A 16141-nucleotide genomic window follows, 5' to 3' on the forward strand; every position below is an offset into this window, starting at 1 on the left:
CCAGCTGCCTTTTTCTACCTTCCTCAGCGACTTTTCAATTTTCCTAAAAATTTTGGCATGCGAACACATTCGCGCTTCTTTTGCTGAGAGTGGTAGTGGGAAAGAGACGGAAAAGTAATAAATACTTGAAGATAGCAGATAGTGGTTGTATTATAGAAAGAGAAAAGCAGATAATGGCAGTGTGTGTGAGAGGGGCAAGTGGCAGTGGAACATAGTTAAAAGTGATAGAACAATACTAGGAAAAGAGTGAAGGGGACAGCGCCAGTGGGAGAGGAATGAAGAAAGGGAGAAAGTGGAAATCGTTAAGCCCCAGTGATAATGACAGACGGATTCTATGACACTGACAACAAAAAATAAAAAAGATATTGACAGTGAGGACAAACAGCAGCCGAGGGAAGCAGTGAATGAGATAGTAGCAGAAAGCAAGGAGGAGACAGTGAGGGAGGGAGAAGTAGTATGTCAGCACGAAGGTGACCGTGGCTGTGAGACATGATACAGTGATTGAGTGTCAAAGAGATAATGACAATGAGTTGAGCTGAATGAGTTGAGCTGAATGAGTGAGTGAAAATGGGCACATGGGAGAGTACGGTATGAGTATCCTACAGTAATGGCCTAGTGGGAGTGGGCGAGTTAGTTAGGGGATGTTGTGGGAGTGAAATGTAAGCTGCATGTTAAAAAGAGCGCGAATAAGTTCAAAAGGCAAAATTTTAAACGTGATAGCGAGGTAGAGTGACGTAGCTGGTATCTCACATTTCAATCAGAGTCTTTTAACACAGGAGCGCATTAGCCTTTTTTGTGCTCTGATAGGAGCATTTTTCCGCTGGGAGTCAAATGGCCCATGTTGTTGTTGTTGTTGTTGTGGTCTTCAGTCCTGAGACTGGTTTGATGCATCTCTCCGTTCTACTCTATCCTGTGCAATCTTCTTCATCTCCCAGTACCTACTGCAACCTACATCCTTCTGAATCTGCTTAGTGTATTCGTCTCTTGGTCTCCCTTTACGATTTTTACCCTCCACGCTGCCCTCCAATACTAAATTGGCGATCCCTTGATGCCTCAGAACATGTTCTACCAACCGATCCCTTCTTCTAGTCAAGTCGTGCCACAAACTCCTCTTCTCCCCAATCCTATTCAATACCTCCTCATTAGTTATGTGATCTACCCATCTAATCTTCAGCATTCTTCTGTAGCACCACATTTCGAAAGCTTCTATTCTCTTCTTGTCTAAACTATTTATCGTCCATGTTTCACTTCCATACATGGCTACACTCCATACAAATACTTTCAGAAACGACTTCCTGACACTTAAATCTATACTCGATGTTAACAAATTTCCCTTCTTCAGAAACGCTTTCCTTGCCGTTGCCAGTCTACGTTTTATATCCTCTCTACTTTGACCATCGTGAGTTACTTTGCTCTCCAAATAGCAAAACACTTAGGCCTAAGTGTCTCCTAATCTAATTCCCTCAGCATCACCCGACTTAATTCGACAACATTCCATTATCCTCGTTTTGCTTTTGTTGATGTTCTTCTTATATCCTCCTTTCAAGACACTATCCATTCCGTTCAACTGCTCTTCCAAGTCCTTTGCTGTCTCTGACAGAATTACAATGTCATCGGCGAACCTTAATGTTTTTATTTCCTCTCCATGGATTTTAATACCTACTCCGAATTTTTCTTTTGTTTCCTTTACTGCTTGCTCAATATACAGATTGAATAACATCGGGGAGAGGCTACAACCCTGTTTCACTCCCTTCCCAACCTGCTAACTTCATGTGAACGTGTACTTCTTTAGGTAAGTTATTTTCTTGGATTCAGGAAAAGAACAATGATACAGTTTCATGGCATAAACTTTTGGAAGTTGTCTTTTCAAAATACAAATTTGCTACATGTGAATTATTGTTTGTTAACTTTCTATTCATACCTCTAGATATTTTACCTCGTTCAGAGAGCTTCCGTTTAGTTTCTTATGCTCCGTAAAGGCCTAAGTCTGTTGTATGGTAAAGACAGTGTTAAACTTGAGTTTCCCTTGGTGTGTAAAATGTAAAAACAACTTTCGGAAGTGCAGCGGGTTGACATCTGCGACAACCGCTGATGTTTCGACTGGTGCACAACGTGCCATTGTCGAGATGCAAATGCAGCGAGAGAGTGCTGCTGTTGAAGGAAATATAGACCCTCGGTAGCGGGGCTGCGTCAACAGAGAACCATAATACGGCATATGCAGGAAGACCGCACGCTCTCATACTGTAAAAGCTGGCGCCACTACAATATCAATGACCCACCTCAAAAATTATCGATGGTGAGTGCTAATTATAAACGGGTGAGGTAGCATTTACTCTGGCCCTTTCTTGTTTGACCGGAGAAGGAACGGGATTCCGCAGGGAATTTTAGCAGAAACCTCGAACTCTGTTTACGTGGTTATCTGCTAATTTAAACTCATTTGCTTCCTTAATAACATTCTTCCAACAGCGGGAAGTGCATGCCAGACTCTCCGTGTTGTTTTATTCCAGAGGATGACCGGTGTCAAGGCAACGTTCTGCTGTTGCAGATGAGCTCCGCTGTTGTAAGCGTGTATTGTTCTTATGCCCAGTGCAGCGATCCACCACGGTCCTGTTGCTCTCACCATTGTGTGACATGCGACAGCTGCGATGGAGACGGTAGACACGCACATTATACAAACCAGGATCATCCTTTCCACACTCTGAAATTGGGCCCTGGTTTTAAATGGCTGTTGAAACACACATTTCATATCATGATTCACAGAATACGACCAGTCATTCCTGCGTAAAGCAAAAGGGCCAGACTTCGGTGTCACTTCGTTGTTTTCATCATCACCCGGTCCATGATTGGCCGAAACCACAATGCGCTTCTGATCTTTCACTAAAACCATTCTTGCGAAAGGTGATTTCCAGGTGGGCTAACGAAGTTGGCAAGCATTGACGGTCTGGGATGACATAGGCCGTTTGAACCAAGTACCCCTTGATGTTGAGCCGGATAGTGAAAACTGTCAGTCTGATGATACGAATCAGTGTGTGTTGGCTTGCTATAAATTGCGTGGCCCAAGATACCATCAACCTTCCTCCTGACAAAGAAAAGAAAGGCAGCCACTCTTTTTCAGCCTCTCTCTAGAAGCAAGCATTCGAATGGATTGAATTCAGGTGTTCTAAAAAGTCGTTCTAATTCTCACTGCTACGACGATGTGAAGAAAACGGGTCTTACAGATATGCTTTGCTTATTTTCGACCGTGAATTACGATTATTTAAATCCAGACTTAACGCAAGTAACCACGTTTGGCAACAGTCACCGAAAGAACATATAACACGAAAACTTCAGTAAATATATTCGTAAATAATCAAGAAAACTACTGTAATTTTGTTTAGTTATAACTGAAATAGCTAAATAAACTCGCATTTGGTAATGAGAAACTGTAATAGGACGTCTTATTGAATGTAAACACAGTTTACTTTGTTGACAGTTGTCAAAATCAAACTTTCCGCCGGTAGCGTGCCTTGTACCCGTAGCGAGCGAGCAGCTTTTGGTATGATCGATCGGCGCCAGGGATGTAATAGCGCACGCCACAATTCACGAGGGCTGGCACATACCACGACAAATACGTAAATTCACCCGATAAAGTACTACCCGCATACGTAAACGCACGACCCTCCAAAAGAACACGTAAAACACATGTAATAACAACTACAGTAAATAAGATGGAGTAAATAGTAATAACTACTGTTAATAATCCGTCAACAATTTCAGCATAACTAGCAAACACGCTTCATTCAAATTACATTTATTTTTAAGTAAAACAAGCCCTGAGAAACGTTTGTCACGGAATAGGAAGAAATTACAATTGAGTATGTATGAAATGCTTCCAGTTTTTACTAGGAGTGCTTTTGGCGTTGCAGCTTTTCTGTGCCTGTGACGACAGCGGCGTTTCTGGCGGCGTATTTATTGTATTTCCAACAGTCATGGGATTGCTATGGGTACATGCTCTTGCTTAGTTAATGATTCTCCTGGCCATATCATCATCCTCCGTTCATTCCTTGGGTCACAGGCCGGTTAAACATAGTAGTAGCAGCAGTAGCAGTAGTAGTGTGCATCCATCATATATGCTCGTCAGTGACATCTCTTAAGGCGGGTCCACACTGAGCGCGCCGCGCTGCGCAAAACGGCTGTGCGCGGCTCTGCACGCTCAGTGTGGACTACGAACCGCGCTGCGCCGCGTCGTGCCGCGCCTCGCAGTGTTCCGGCTGCTGTCGGTACATCAAAGGAAGTGGCGCGTTTGCGCGCGCTCAGTTTAGACGGGGCTTTTCTCGCTCCCATCTCCAGACCATGCGCGCGCTGCAACTGGAACTCAGTGCGCGCCTCGGAGCGGCGCGGCGGGGCGCGGACGGCGCTCTCCTCTCTGTTACGAGGTGCATTCAAGTTCTAAGGCCTCCGATTTTTTTTCTAATTAACTACTCACCCGAAATCGATGAAACTGTCGTTACTTCTCGACGTAATCGCCCTGCAGACGTACACATTTTTCACAACGCTGACGCCATGAGTCCATGGCAGCGGCGAAGGCTTCTTTAGGAGTCTGTTTTGAGCACTGGAAAATCGCTGAGGCAATACCAGCATGGCTGGTGAATGTGCGGCCACAGAGAGTGTCTTTCATTGTTGGAAAAAGCCAAAAGTCACTAGGAGCCAGGTCAGGTGAGTAGGGAGCATGAGGAATCACTTTAAAGTTGTTATCACGAAGAAACTGTTGCGTAACGTTAGCTCGATGTGCGGGTGCGTTGTCTTGGTGAAACAGCACACGCGCAGCCCTTCCCGGACGTTTTTGTTGCAGTGCAGGAGGGAATTTGTTCTTCAAAACATTTTCGTAGGATGCACCTGTTACCGTAGTGCCCTTTGGAACGCAATGGGTAAGGATTACGCCCTCGCTGTCCCAGAACATGGACACCATCATTTTTTCAGCACTGGCGGTTACCCGAAATTTTTTTGGTGGCGGTGAATCTGTGTGCTTCCATTGAGCGGACTGGCGCTTTGTTTCTGGATTGAAAAATGGCATCCACGTCTCATCCATTGTCACAAACGACGAAAAGAAAGTCCCATTCGTGCTGTCGTTGCGTGTCAACATTGCTTGGCAACATGCCACACGGGCAGCCATGTGGTCGTCCGTCAGCATTCCTGGCACCCACCTGGATGACACTTTTCGCATTTTCGGGGCGTCATGCAGGATTGTGTGCACAGAACCCACAGAAATGCCAACTCTGGAGGCGATCTGTTCAACAGTCATTCGGCGATCCCCCAAAACAATTCTCTCCACTTTCTCGATCATGTCGTCAGACCGGCTTGTGCAAGCCCGAGGTTGTTTCGGTTTGTTGTCACACGATGTTCTGCCTTCATTAAACTGTCGCACCCACGAACGCACTTTCGACACATCCGTAACTCCATCACCACATGTCTCCTTCAACTGTCGATGAATTTCAATTGGTTTCACACCACGCAAATTCAGAAAACTAATGATTGCACGCTGTTCAAGTAAGGAAAACGTCGCCGTTTTAAGTATTTAAAACAGTTCTCATTCTCGCCGCTGGCGGTAAAATTCCATCTGCCGTACGGTGCTGCCATCTCTGGGACGTATTGACAATGAACGCGGCCTCATTTTAAAACAATGCGCATGTTTCTATCTCTTTCCAGTCCGGAGAAAAAAAATCTGAGGCCTTAGAACTTGAATGCACCTCGTACAGCTGTGCGCGGGCTGCAGCAGCGAGGCGCAGCACGGCACGCCACGGTGCGGCGCGGCGCGGCGCCTTCAGTGTGGACCCGCCTTTACACTCATGGCTCCGTCATCAACGTCCCGAACACAGTTTCAGAACGGTATCAAATTCAATTCCACCCGCCGATCGCGGTATTACAGTCGGTACACCTTTAGCCATGACGATCGCGAATGTACAGTTCCGGCGAAAACAGTGCCACACGTCACAGTCAGCTTGCAAGTCTCCACGGCGACAGTTAATGTTTTATCGCGTGGCAATTCATTAAGATGCAAAAGAGACAGTTAACTTGAAAGCCTATTAATTTGTGCAGTTCGGTTAGCTGCAAACAGTTCAGTTCTCACTCGACAATCACAGTCTATTCGCACAAGCGTTTTCACCGCTGTTTACAGTACTTCTCGAAACTCACAGTATTCACAGTGTAACATTTTCTTTCATAAAGTGCCTGTTAAAGTTTAGTTTAAGCCGTGACTGAAAAATAAGAAAGCGGCCATGAATTTTCGTGTGATTCTGTGTAGCACGATTACACAATATATGGTAAACCGCGCGCACGCCACGACACTGCACACTTTCGACTATCTTCACTGTCCGACTGCAACTATCGAGATCGCAACTCAGTTTATACAACAGTGCTGCATATGTGGTTTTACACGGCGCAATACTTATAAGCATCACAAAAAAATGAAACAGGCATTGAAACTTTTGCTTACTCAAAGCAGATTTGTAGCAATATAAATAAGGCAAAACATAGTAACGTTTCATGTTACAGAATGCCACGGACGTCAGAGCACGTATCACGAAATCTTCCATAAACTTATTGGCAATAATGGGTGGCAAAAGGGCTTCCCATTGCAACTCCGTCCGTCTGTTAATAGAATCGGTCATTGAATAAAAAGTAAGAGGGAGTCAACACAAGACGAAATAGGTTCGTTGACCCTTTCAGACTTGAATTTTTTCTGGGGGAAGGAAAATTTTTCTGTACGTGGTAATGCTCTTAGGCGATTTTTTAAAATGATTTTAGGCGCAAGATTTATACAAAAATATGTAATCGTTTTCAAGACATACTTTGTACACTTGGCTTCATTTAATGGAATAAAATAACTAATTCCGCAATAATCTTTGTTTTAATAAATAATAAAATGATCATTCAATAATTACTATTCAAAATAAAAATAGCAATATTCAGTTGTACAGTGGAATAAAGCGAACCAGACAAATCTCTGTATTTTTTCCGGTGGTCATGAGCTGCTGCGCACTGCTACATTGACGTACTGGTATTTTCGTAGTGATACCCTACAGTTGGCAGTACTTGCGCGTGATGAAGAAGATGAACATTCACAAACATCTAACTCCGGTTTCCATTGGGAAAAAATACTTCTGTTGCAGCTAACAAGAAGACATCCCCATTGGGGCGACTGGTTTTTTGAAACTGTGTGTATACTGATGCAGGTTAAAATGCCATCTATCAAACACTGCAGTTATTCATTCTGGTGGACCCTCGTTTGCGAGTAGTAGGAGTAGGAAGAAAAAAAAATCGAAATCTCTGTCATACTCGACAGCGTTATAAGGGTTGCTTTATATAGAATCATTTTATGGTGTAATGGATAGGATCACAGCTTCACATGCAGCGGGGTGTGGGTTCGAATCTCATTAGGTGCATGAATTTTAATTTTTAAATCTTCGTCGAAATAATGACTGCCGGCCGAAGTGGCCGTGCGGTTAAAGGCGCTGCAGTCTGGAACCGCAAGACCGCTACGGTCGCAGGTTCGAATCCTGCCTCGGGCATGGATGTTTGTGATGTCCTTAGGTTAGTTAGGTTTAACTAGTTCTAAGTTCTAGGGGACTAACGACCTCAGCAGTTGAGTCCCATAGTGCTCAGAGCCATTTTGAAATAATGACTTTGATCATTCTTTTTATTCATTTAATTGATTTAAATGTGATTTGTTATTTCTGTTCCTGTGTTACATAATTCTAATCACCGTATGAACTTTTTCATTTGATTCATTTTTTCTTTACATTCTCCTTCCAATTCGATTTTTTGTTGAAATGAATTCAGTTTTATTTATCTATTATAATATTCAATTACTTGAAAAACAAAAGACGAAATGATCTATTTTCAGCGCGACCGCTACGGTCGCAGGTTCGAATCCTGCCTCGGGCATGGATGTGTGTGCTGTTCTTAGGTTAGTTAGGTTTAAGTAGTTCTAAGTTCTAGGGGACTGATGACCTCAGCAGTTAAGTCCCATAGTGCTCAGAGCCATTTTTTTTATCTATTTATATTTGTGAAATAGTGTGAAAAATGTATTTTTGTTATCAGATATGAAATTTTTTACGCGGTAATCGTCATATAAACATTTAAAAAATAACCTAAATACTTATTGCGCCATGGAGAAAATAACGTAGATGAAAATTTAAATAAACAGGTTTATAAGTAAAACGAAATTCGAGCAAAATGAGAAATAGATATAATGACCGCAATAATGTGGTCGAAAAAACAGGATCTTAGCCTACGTCATCGAATAGATAGTTTCTAAGAGCTAATCGCAGCGCTGGGGACGTCTCCTTGTAGGGCACAGTAAAAGTTAACTTACATACTAGTAGCCAGAGGGTGTGAAAGGATTATTTGAAAACCATTTACGTCCAAACTCACATATATGTAAATGTTCAAGATGAAATTACACGTCTTTCCTGACTTCCGCAGTCATTGGATTTGTATATTATGTAACCATTGTTTTCTGTTTTGGAAAAGCAGTTGGAGTTATCATCTTTCAATATCTGTGAAACAGGTGAACAGTCTAATTACAAGCAGTGTTGTAAAATCAGACACATATATTTGTTATTAGAGGTGTTGAAAGTCAGGAAACTTGGTGCTATTTTTCAGTGGCAAAGGTAGTCACGCACCATACTAGGCGGGTCAGTGCGTCCGCCTGTGGATGACGCGCGCCTGGCCACTTGTTTTGTTTTCTGGCTACGACTGGTGCCGGGCCGCCGCTGCGCGCAGAGCGCCCACTGCCCGGGTAGCCGGCTATCTAATCTGCGCCTCCATGCCGGCTCTGTCCCTGCAGCGCTCTGATACACTCTCTCTCCCTGCTGTGTTGCAGAGTCAGCCGCTCTCGCCTAGTCCCGCCTTCCAGCCGGCACAGACGACGCAGCCATGGCTTTCGCGGGCCTCAAGAAGCAGATCAACAAAGCCAACCAGGTAAGGCCGCCTGCCGCTCGTACAGCCTCGCCCATTTCTCACGCTCCTGTAACTCACCGGCAAGCACCATAGTTGGATACATCCATCGTGACTGACAAGCAGTGACATACCCTGTGGGAGACCGCTTCCATACTACGTTCTCGTAGGAGGGTTTGAATGTGAAAGACGGCTGTTACGCGATTACCTAACTCGATGTGTCCATTGTAGTCAACTGTATTGGGCTGTAACTGTTCATTAACATGGTATGTTCCTACGAATGCCTTTTTCCACAGCAACTGTTATGCAAGGTGGTACAAAAATAGCTGTACACATTTCGTGGGTATAATGTATGGGTCAAAATAAGAGTGAAATGTTAAATAAGTTTTGTCTGAACTGCATTATTTCCGAGTTTTTTGGAACACGTGAGGCAATACTGACCCTACGACTTATCTTAGAAGCTAGATTAAGGAAAGGCAAACCTACGTTTCTAGCATTTTTGTAGCCTTAGAGAAAGCTTTTGACAATGTTGACTGGAATACTCTCTTTCAAATTCTGAAGGTGGCAGGGGTAAAATACAGGGAGCGAAAGGCTGTTTACAATTTGTAGAGAAACCAGATGGCAGTTATAAGAGTCGAGAGACATGAAAGGGAAGCAGTGGTTGGGAAGGGAGTAAGACAAGGTTGTAGCCTCTCCCCGATGTTACTCAATCTGTATATTGAGCAAGCAGTGAAGGAAACAAAAGAAAAATTCGGAGTAGGTATTAAAATCCATGGAGAAGAAATAAAAACTTTGAGGTTCGCCGATGACATCGTAATTCTGTCAGAGACAGCAAAGGACTTAGAAGAGCAATTGAACGGAATGGATAGTGTCTTGAAAGGAGGATATAAGATGAACATCGACAAAAGGAAAACGAGGATTATGGAATGTAGTCGAATTAAGTCGGGTGATGCTGAGGGAATTAGACTAGGAAATGAGTCACTTAAAGTACTAAAGGAGTTTTGATATTTGGGGAGCAAAATAACTGATGATGGTCGAAGTAGAGAGGACATAAAATGTAGACAGGCAATGCCAAGGAAAGCGTTTCTGAAAAAGAGAAATTTTTTAACATCGAGTATAGATGTAAGTGTCAGGAAGTCATTTCTGAAAGTATTTGTATGGAGCGTAGCCATGTATGGAAGTGAAACATGGACGATAAGTAGTTTGGACAAGAAGAGAATAGAAGCTTTCGAAATGTGGTGCTACAGAAGAATGCTGAAGATTAGATGGGTAGATCACATAACTAACGAGGAGGTATTGAATAGGATTGGGGAGAAGAGGAGTTTGTGGCACAACTTGACTAGAAGAAGGGATCGGTTGGTAGGACATGTTCTGAGGCATCAAGGGATCACCAATTTAGTATTGGAGGGCAGCGTGGAGGGTAAAAATCGTAGAGGGAGACCAAGAGATGAATACACTAAACAGATTCAGAAGGATGTAGGTTGCAGTAGGTACTGGGAGATGAAGAAGCTTGCACAGGATAGAGTAGCACGGAGAGCTGCATCAAACCAGTCTCAGGACTGAAGACCACAACAACAACAACAACAACAACGATGCATGATGTCACTTGTGGTAGGCATTACAACGTGGACCAGTAGAGGCTGTTGGCGTGTCGTATTCCCCTGATTATTGACTGATGTTAGTTGACAGTGCCCCTGCATATTTCAGTCGGGAGGCAAGAGGGTATCTCAAAAGTTCTTCATCCCGATAAGTGTACAGGTCGGGCAGGACCAGTTCCTTGGCCCGCCAGATCTCCTGGTCTTCACCTCTGGACTTCTACCTCTGGGGCCGCCTCACAGACATTGTGTATGGCGTTGTAATTGAGACAGTAGCACAACTGCCGGCCTGTGTGGCCGTGTGGTTCTAGGCGCTTCAGTCTGGTACCGCGTGACCGCTACGGTCGCAGGTTCGAATCCTGCCTCGGGCATGCCTGTGTGTGATGTCCTTAGGTTAGTTAGGTTTAAGTAGTTCTAAGTTCTACGGGACTGATGACCTCAGATGTTAAGTCCGATAGTGCTCAGAGCCTTTTTTTTTTCGTAACTACAGTAGCGAACTGAAAATAATTGTGCAGAACGAGATGGAGCCTGCAGTATTCCGAAAGTAGCAAGAAGTCGAGCACGTCACTGTCTTCATCTGCATGGACATCATTGACATCATTTTGAATATGAGCTGTGGTAATTTCACAGTATGTAGTTGAGTTGAATTTCGGCTCCGTTCGTGTCCTTGCTTTCTGAGAAGAATTAATTTTGTGCTGTTAGTATTGCACTTGTGATCCCTAATTTACTACATAATTGTGGAATAAAGCAATTTCAGACAAAACTTTATCTAAAGTTTTACTCTTATTTTGATGCATGCGTTACACATACGAAGTGTGTACAGTTACTTTTCGATTACTCTGTATATCAGGTGCTGTTGCTTTCACCCGTCTTAAGTTTACTGAATATTTTAAGAGTGTTTTTCACCAGACGCATTTCGCTTTTATGTGCAAAGCATCTTCAGCGATCATTCTGGAAACATGCTACACATAATGTTTCTAAATTTTGCTCCTTATTGATTAAAATAGTTTTTATTTATAAGTTTGCTGTACAATTTACTTCCGGTGTTAACACCTCTTGTTTACTGAACTCCTGCTTTTTCTGTCGTTGTCAATGGAGGTTGGAGTCGAAACAAACCGGTTACACATTGACGCTCACTATTTTTCGCCTTTTACAAACCCTCCTTTTCATTCGCTGCACTTGCGTTTTTTACACGTGTTGTGAAGCTTACAAAAGTTCTCTTCGTAAAGGTAGTATTGTAGTTTCAACTTTTCCGCACTCAGCACAATGTTTTTGTTTGTTCATTTGTTTTTCGCATTGGGTGTGTTTATTCCATCCTTGTCAGTGCATTTTTTTCTACAGTTCCGTGTTTGTGTGTGTGTGTGTGTGTGTGAGAGAGAGAGAGAGAGAGAGAGAGAGAGAGAGAGAGAGAGAGAGGTGGGCGGGGGTAGGGTGGGGGGTGGTTGGAAATTGCATTCATAACGTTTGCAATACACAGAATGACCACTGAAAATTCTTTGTAAATAAAAGCGAAATGCCTCTGGTGAAAGACGCACTTAAATTTCAGTTGGCCTAACACGGAGAGAAACAGTAATCATTGTGAAGAATTTGAAGCTTATTCACCTCTGCCAGTGCAACCTGTGCTTCGCATCTCGTTTGGTGTCTGGACACTTGCTACATGCTTCCAGGATTGTAAAATCGATTTTTACTTTTTAGTTCGATTTTTGACGGTAAGTTTTAGTCGGCAAGTATTAGTGACATGGAATTTGTAATTCAGGTTGTAGTCAGACCTTTCTGTGTCACTTTTAGAGTTTTTTACTTCACTATGTGAAAGATATAATCATTTACATGGATGGGCCGTATCAGATTCCAATTAGTTACTCATTAATAATTCACTACTAGTTTGCTATGTAAGTTACGTAACCACTAATTTATGCTAATAATTTGCAGAGCGGAGCATTTATTTTTTCCGAATGAAAATGGTTTTATTGCGTTTAGATTCACTATGAATACTAATTTATTTTGTTCTCAAAAAAATCACAGATGCGTCTTTTTTCTGCACTACACGCGATTCAGTCTCAGAAGTTTTTTACTCAATTAAAAAAATTGTTTCCGCAAGTAATATAACTTCATAGATGTTCAGTATGTTGTTAACCCTGTGATGTATAATAAATAAAACCGAATGCTGATCAAATCACTGCTTTTTCAGACCTAATCAATCGCCGAATTTTCTAGAATTATCGTCGACTTCTAGATATCTCTCAAGCTTGTTCTACAGCTTGTGTGCTATTCTCGATCACTTCTCGTTTCACTTTATCCCTAATTCCATCAAGCTATTTCACAACAAGAGCATAATCCATTCGTGCGTTACTATATTTCTTCTGATATTTGATCATAGTACGAAGCTAATTACACTACTTATGTCAGTAACTGAAGTAAAGAGCAGCTATGAAAGTAAAGTAACTGTATACCTAAGAATGCCACAGTACTTTCGACGTCACAGTGCAAAAAAAAAAACGACGTTACCGCTAAATACAAGGACTAGTTTTCAGCCCTGTGGCGCAAACTGCCAACTGAGCAAGCAATACAACGAAACCAGATGACTCAACAGATATCGTCGAAACCTAACAGAGCAGAACGAAATATAGTAGGGGTATCACCATGCATTTCAAGACCCAGATGTGTTAATAAAACGTGACCAATCCCACGTATATTAGTATTATCCACATAACGTGACATTTGAACAAAAAAATAACTGAGCAAGCACTTTAAAGAAAGAGGACTGCAATTGCCCCAGAATGTCTCTGCAGAGGATAAAATGCCTCTTAAGACTTTCCAGAAAGTGGACTAAGCGAGCACCATATTAAGTACAGTGAGCTCTGCTGGTGCTGCAACACTGGCAACTAGTTCCTGAATGTAGATTTGTATAAATTTGTGCACAGTTTTATAGTTTTTTTTTGTCCTTTCCAAGAACGAGCAAATTACATTCCAAATTTTTTTCTTCGATTTCCGTACATATTGTACGTGTTGTCTACCTCACGTTGAACAGGTAAGTCAATTACTGCAGTGGTCTATTACTCTGCGACATTTTTGGACTACCTCATTTTGTACACCAGGCGGCATATATTGATGAGCCGTCAAATATTCTCTCTCTCTCTCTCTCTCTCTCTCTCTCTCTCTCTCTCTCTCTTTAGATTGGGAGAGGATAAGGAAGCAAATTACGTGTTGTACATTTCAAGGGAACCATCGTGGCATTTGCCCTGAGCGAGTTAGAGAAAGCACGGAAAACTTAAATCCTCTCCCAATCTAAAGAGAGAGAGAGAGAGAGAGAGAGAGTGAGAGAGAGAGAGAGAGAGAAATATTTGACGGCTGTGCAATTTTGACTGTGGTATTTATCCGTCACTCTTTCCCATTTGACATTGAAGTGTATCTTTATTTTCTTGTTGTGGAGATTATCGGTAGAAGTTATGAGGCGGCATTTCCCGTTGTTAGTGGTGTAAATGTTTCAGTCCAGTGGTCAGATCTCAGAATCTTTCAGAAAATCGTTAGATGGGTGGAGATTGCGCTGGACAAGGTTCATTGTTTGCCCAACTGCGCGTGAGCAGTTTCAGCATTACATGAGGTATGTCATAAACGGGTCGACTGCGCACGAGTGTTTATTTGCTCCTTGAAAATATTTGCACTGTACTGTTGGGAGCACTGTCGTCATTAGTCACTTTCTCAGAGTGCCGTGATACGAGTGCCGGTTCTTACTGCTCGTTTGTAACTAGCAAGTTGGAAATTGATTGTAACGTTCCTGTGGAGCACATGACAATTGATCGTTGTTGGTGGAAACACATTTCGGAAAGGCATTAGGGCTATCTTCCGATTATAAATAGAATAACACCGATGTAGGTAAATGGTTATACTGGCTGTTTTGTTAGGTTTCTGCCCAGAATTTGGACTTCCAGCACTACAAGCTCTGAAAGAACAGCCAATGCTTCTGAGGCTTTTCACAGAGCTTTCGGCGTTAATTTTCAGAATACACATCCACGTATATATAATTTAAACATCAGTAGATACAGGATTCGATTTAGAAGTACAGAAATAGAAATGTGACATATTTGAATTATAGTGCCAACTTACCTTGTGTGTGGAGTTGACTTGACTCAAAAACTAACCACCACGGGCAGTTCTGTTTCGAACAGTGACCGTTACAGGAGCAGATAAGACTTTGAGTTAGCGCGCAGTGGGGATCACCAGCTTCCAAAATACTTTACAAAAAGAACTTGAAAACAAAGATCTAATAGTTACTGTTTCCAGGTCTTCTTTCGTCCATAGTCGACAATTTTGACAACGTATGTGTACTGAACTGCCACATCAAAACAGAAAGAAGAGTTTTAGCTAAAAACGGACACATCGTATTATTTGATTACATTGGTAATGTTTTCGTGATCTGTCTGTGGTAGTTATTAATTACGGTAAATGTGTAGATAATTATTTTATTTATTTATTTTTATTCCAGTGAAGTCTTGTCTCTATGTGAGATGTTTATGTGACATATTGTTACATATTCGGAATTTTAAGCAAAAGCCGGCCCTGGTGGCCGAGCGGTTCTAGGCGCTTCAGTCCGGAACCGCGCGACTGCTACGGTCGCAGGTTAGAATCCTGCCTCGGGCATGGATGTGTTTGATGTCCTTAGGTTAGTTAGGTTTAAGTAGTTCTAAGTTCTAGGGGGACTGATGACCTATGTTAAGTCCCATAGTGGTAAGAGCCATTTGAACCATTTTTAAGCAACAGGAAGAAAGAAGAAAAGGCAGGAGTCACCAAGTGAATCTGTCGCAAAGAGCGAAAGACAGTTCGTTGATGAGAGACCAACCCTGAAAACACACTTTTCATTGTCTACACACTAAGCTGCTTTAGCATGGAAGAGGCGAAGCAGTGATTAACAAGCTATATGTCTCGTTCACAATTTGATATTTTTGTGTAATTGGAAAAAATGCCTCGTTAGATCTAAGAGAGTACTTGCCAGGTTAAATACACAAACAAACGTCCACAGATATAAGATGACAATGAGCAACCATTGAGATTTTTTCTTTGTTATATACACGATGATTCGACAATCAATTCCTCCAAAATATTTCCGGAACTATTTGCAGGATACCGTTGCTCTGCTTTCTCTCGTATAAATTGTGAGAAAGTCCTCACGAAATGACCTACTTGTATAATAGTTTCGTAGATATTCATTTGCTAAGATATCGGTATCGACTTCTCTTTTTTTTTAATAGATCCACAATAATTTCTGCTGCTAGTACTATAGTTGAAAAGAGATCAATTCAACCGCGTTTCACTGTTCAGACAACTATTAGTAGTTTCTGATATATTGGAATAAGTAGAAGTAAGAATTCCTTTTTAAACCTGAATTAGATTTCTGTAGTACCCGGAAGTTCACAATTTCATATCTGAAAAAGGAAATACCTCACATCAAATAAGGAAGGAACTGTTGAGTGATCGCTATACCTGTACTTCAGGGGCGCAGTGGAAAAACCAGCTTCCGTTCTCATCGTTTAGTTCGCATTTGTAGAGAGTTCGTTAGTTTTAGAAAATAAATTTCTTTCACAAGCCAGGAGAAACTAGATACCGTACTTCTT

The 16141-nt window shown here is 42.1% G+C and overlaps 1 protein-coding gene across 1 annotated transcript in view; it reads left to right on the forward strand.

Annotated features, from left to right (window-relative positions):
• LOC124804815 (endophilin-A) overlaps positions 1–16141 on the forward strand; it is a 730772-nt gene that overhangs the window by 342692 nt on the left and 371939 nt on the right. Inside the window, exon 5 of the mRNA XM_047265154.1 lies at positions 8864–8961. Coding sequence (XP_047121110.1) covers positions 8917–8961 — 45 coding nt within the window. The 5' untranslated portion in view covers positions 8864–8916. The remainder of the gene's footprint in view (positions 1–8863; positions 8962–16141) is intronic.

Source organism: Schistocerca piceifrons, chromosome 7 (assembly GCF_021461385.2).
Source record: "Schistocerca piceifrons isolate TAMUIC-IGC-003096 chromosome 7, iqSchPice1.1, whole genome shotgun sequence".
In the NCBI taxonomy this organism is placed as follows: domain Eukaryota; kingdom Metazoa; phylum Arthropoda; class Insecta; order Orthoptera; family Acrididae; genus Schistocerca; species Schistocerca piceifrons.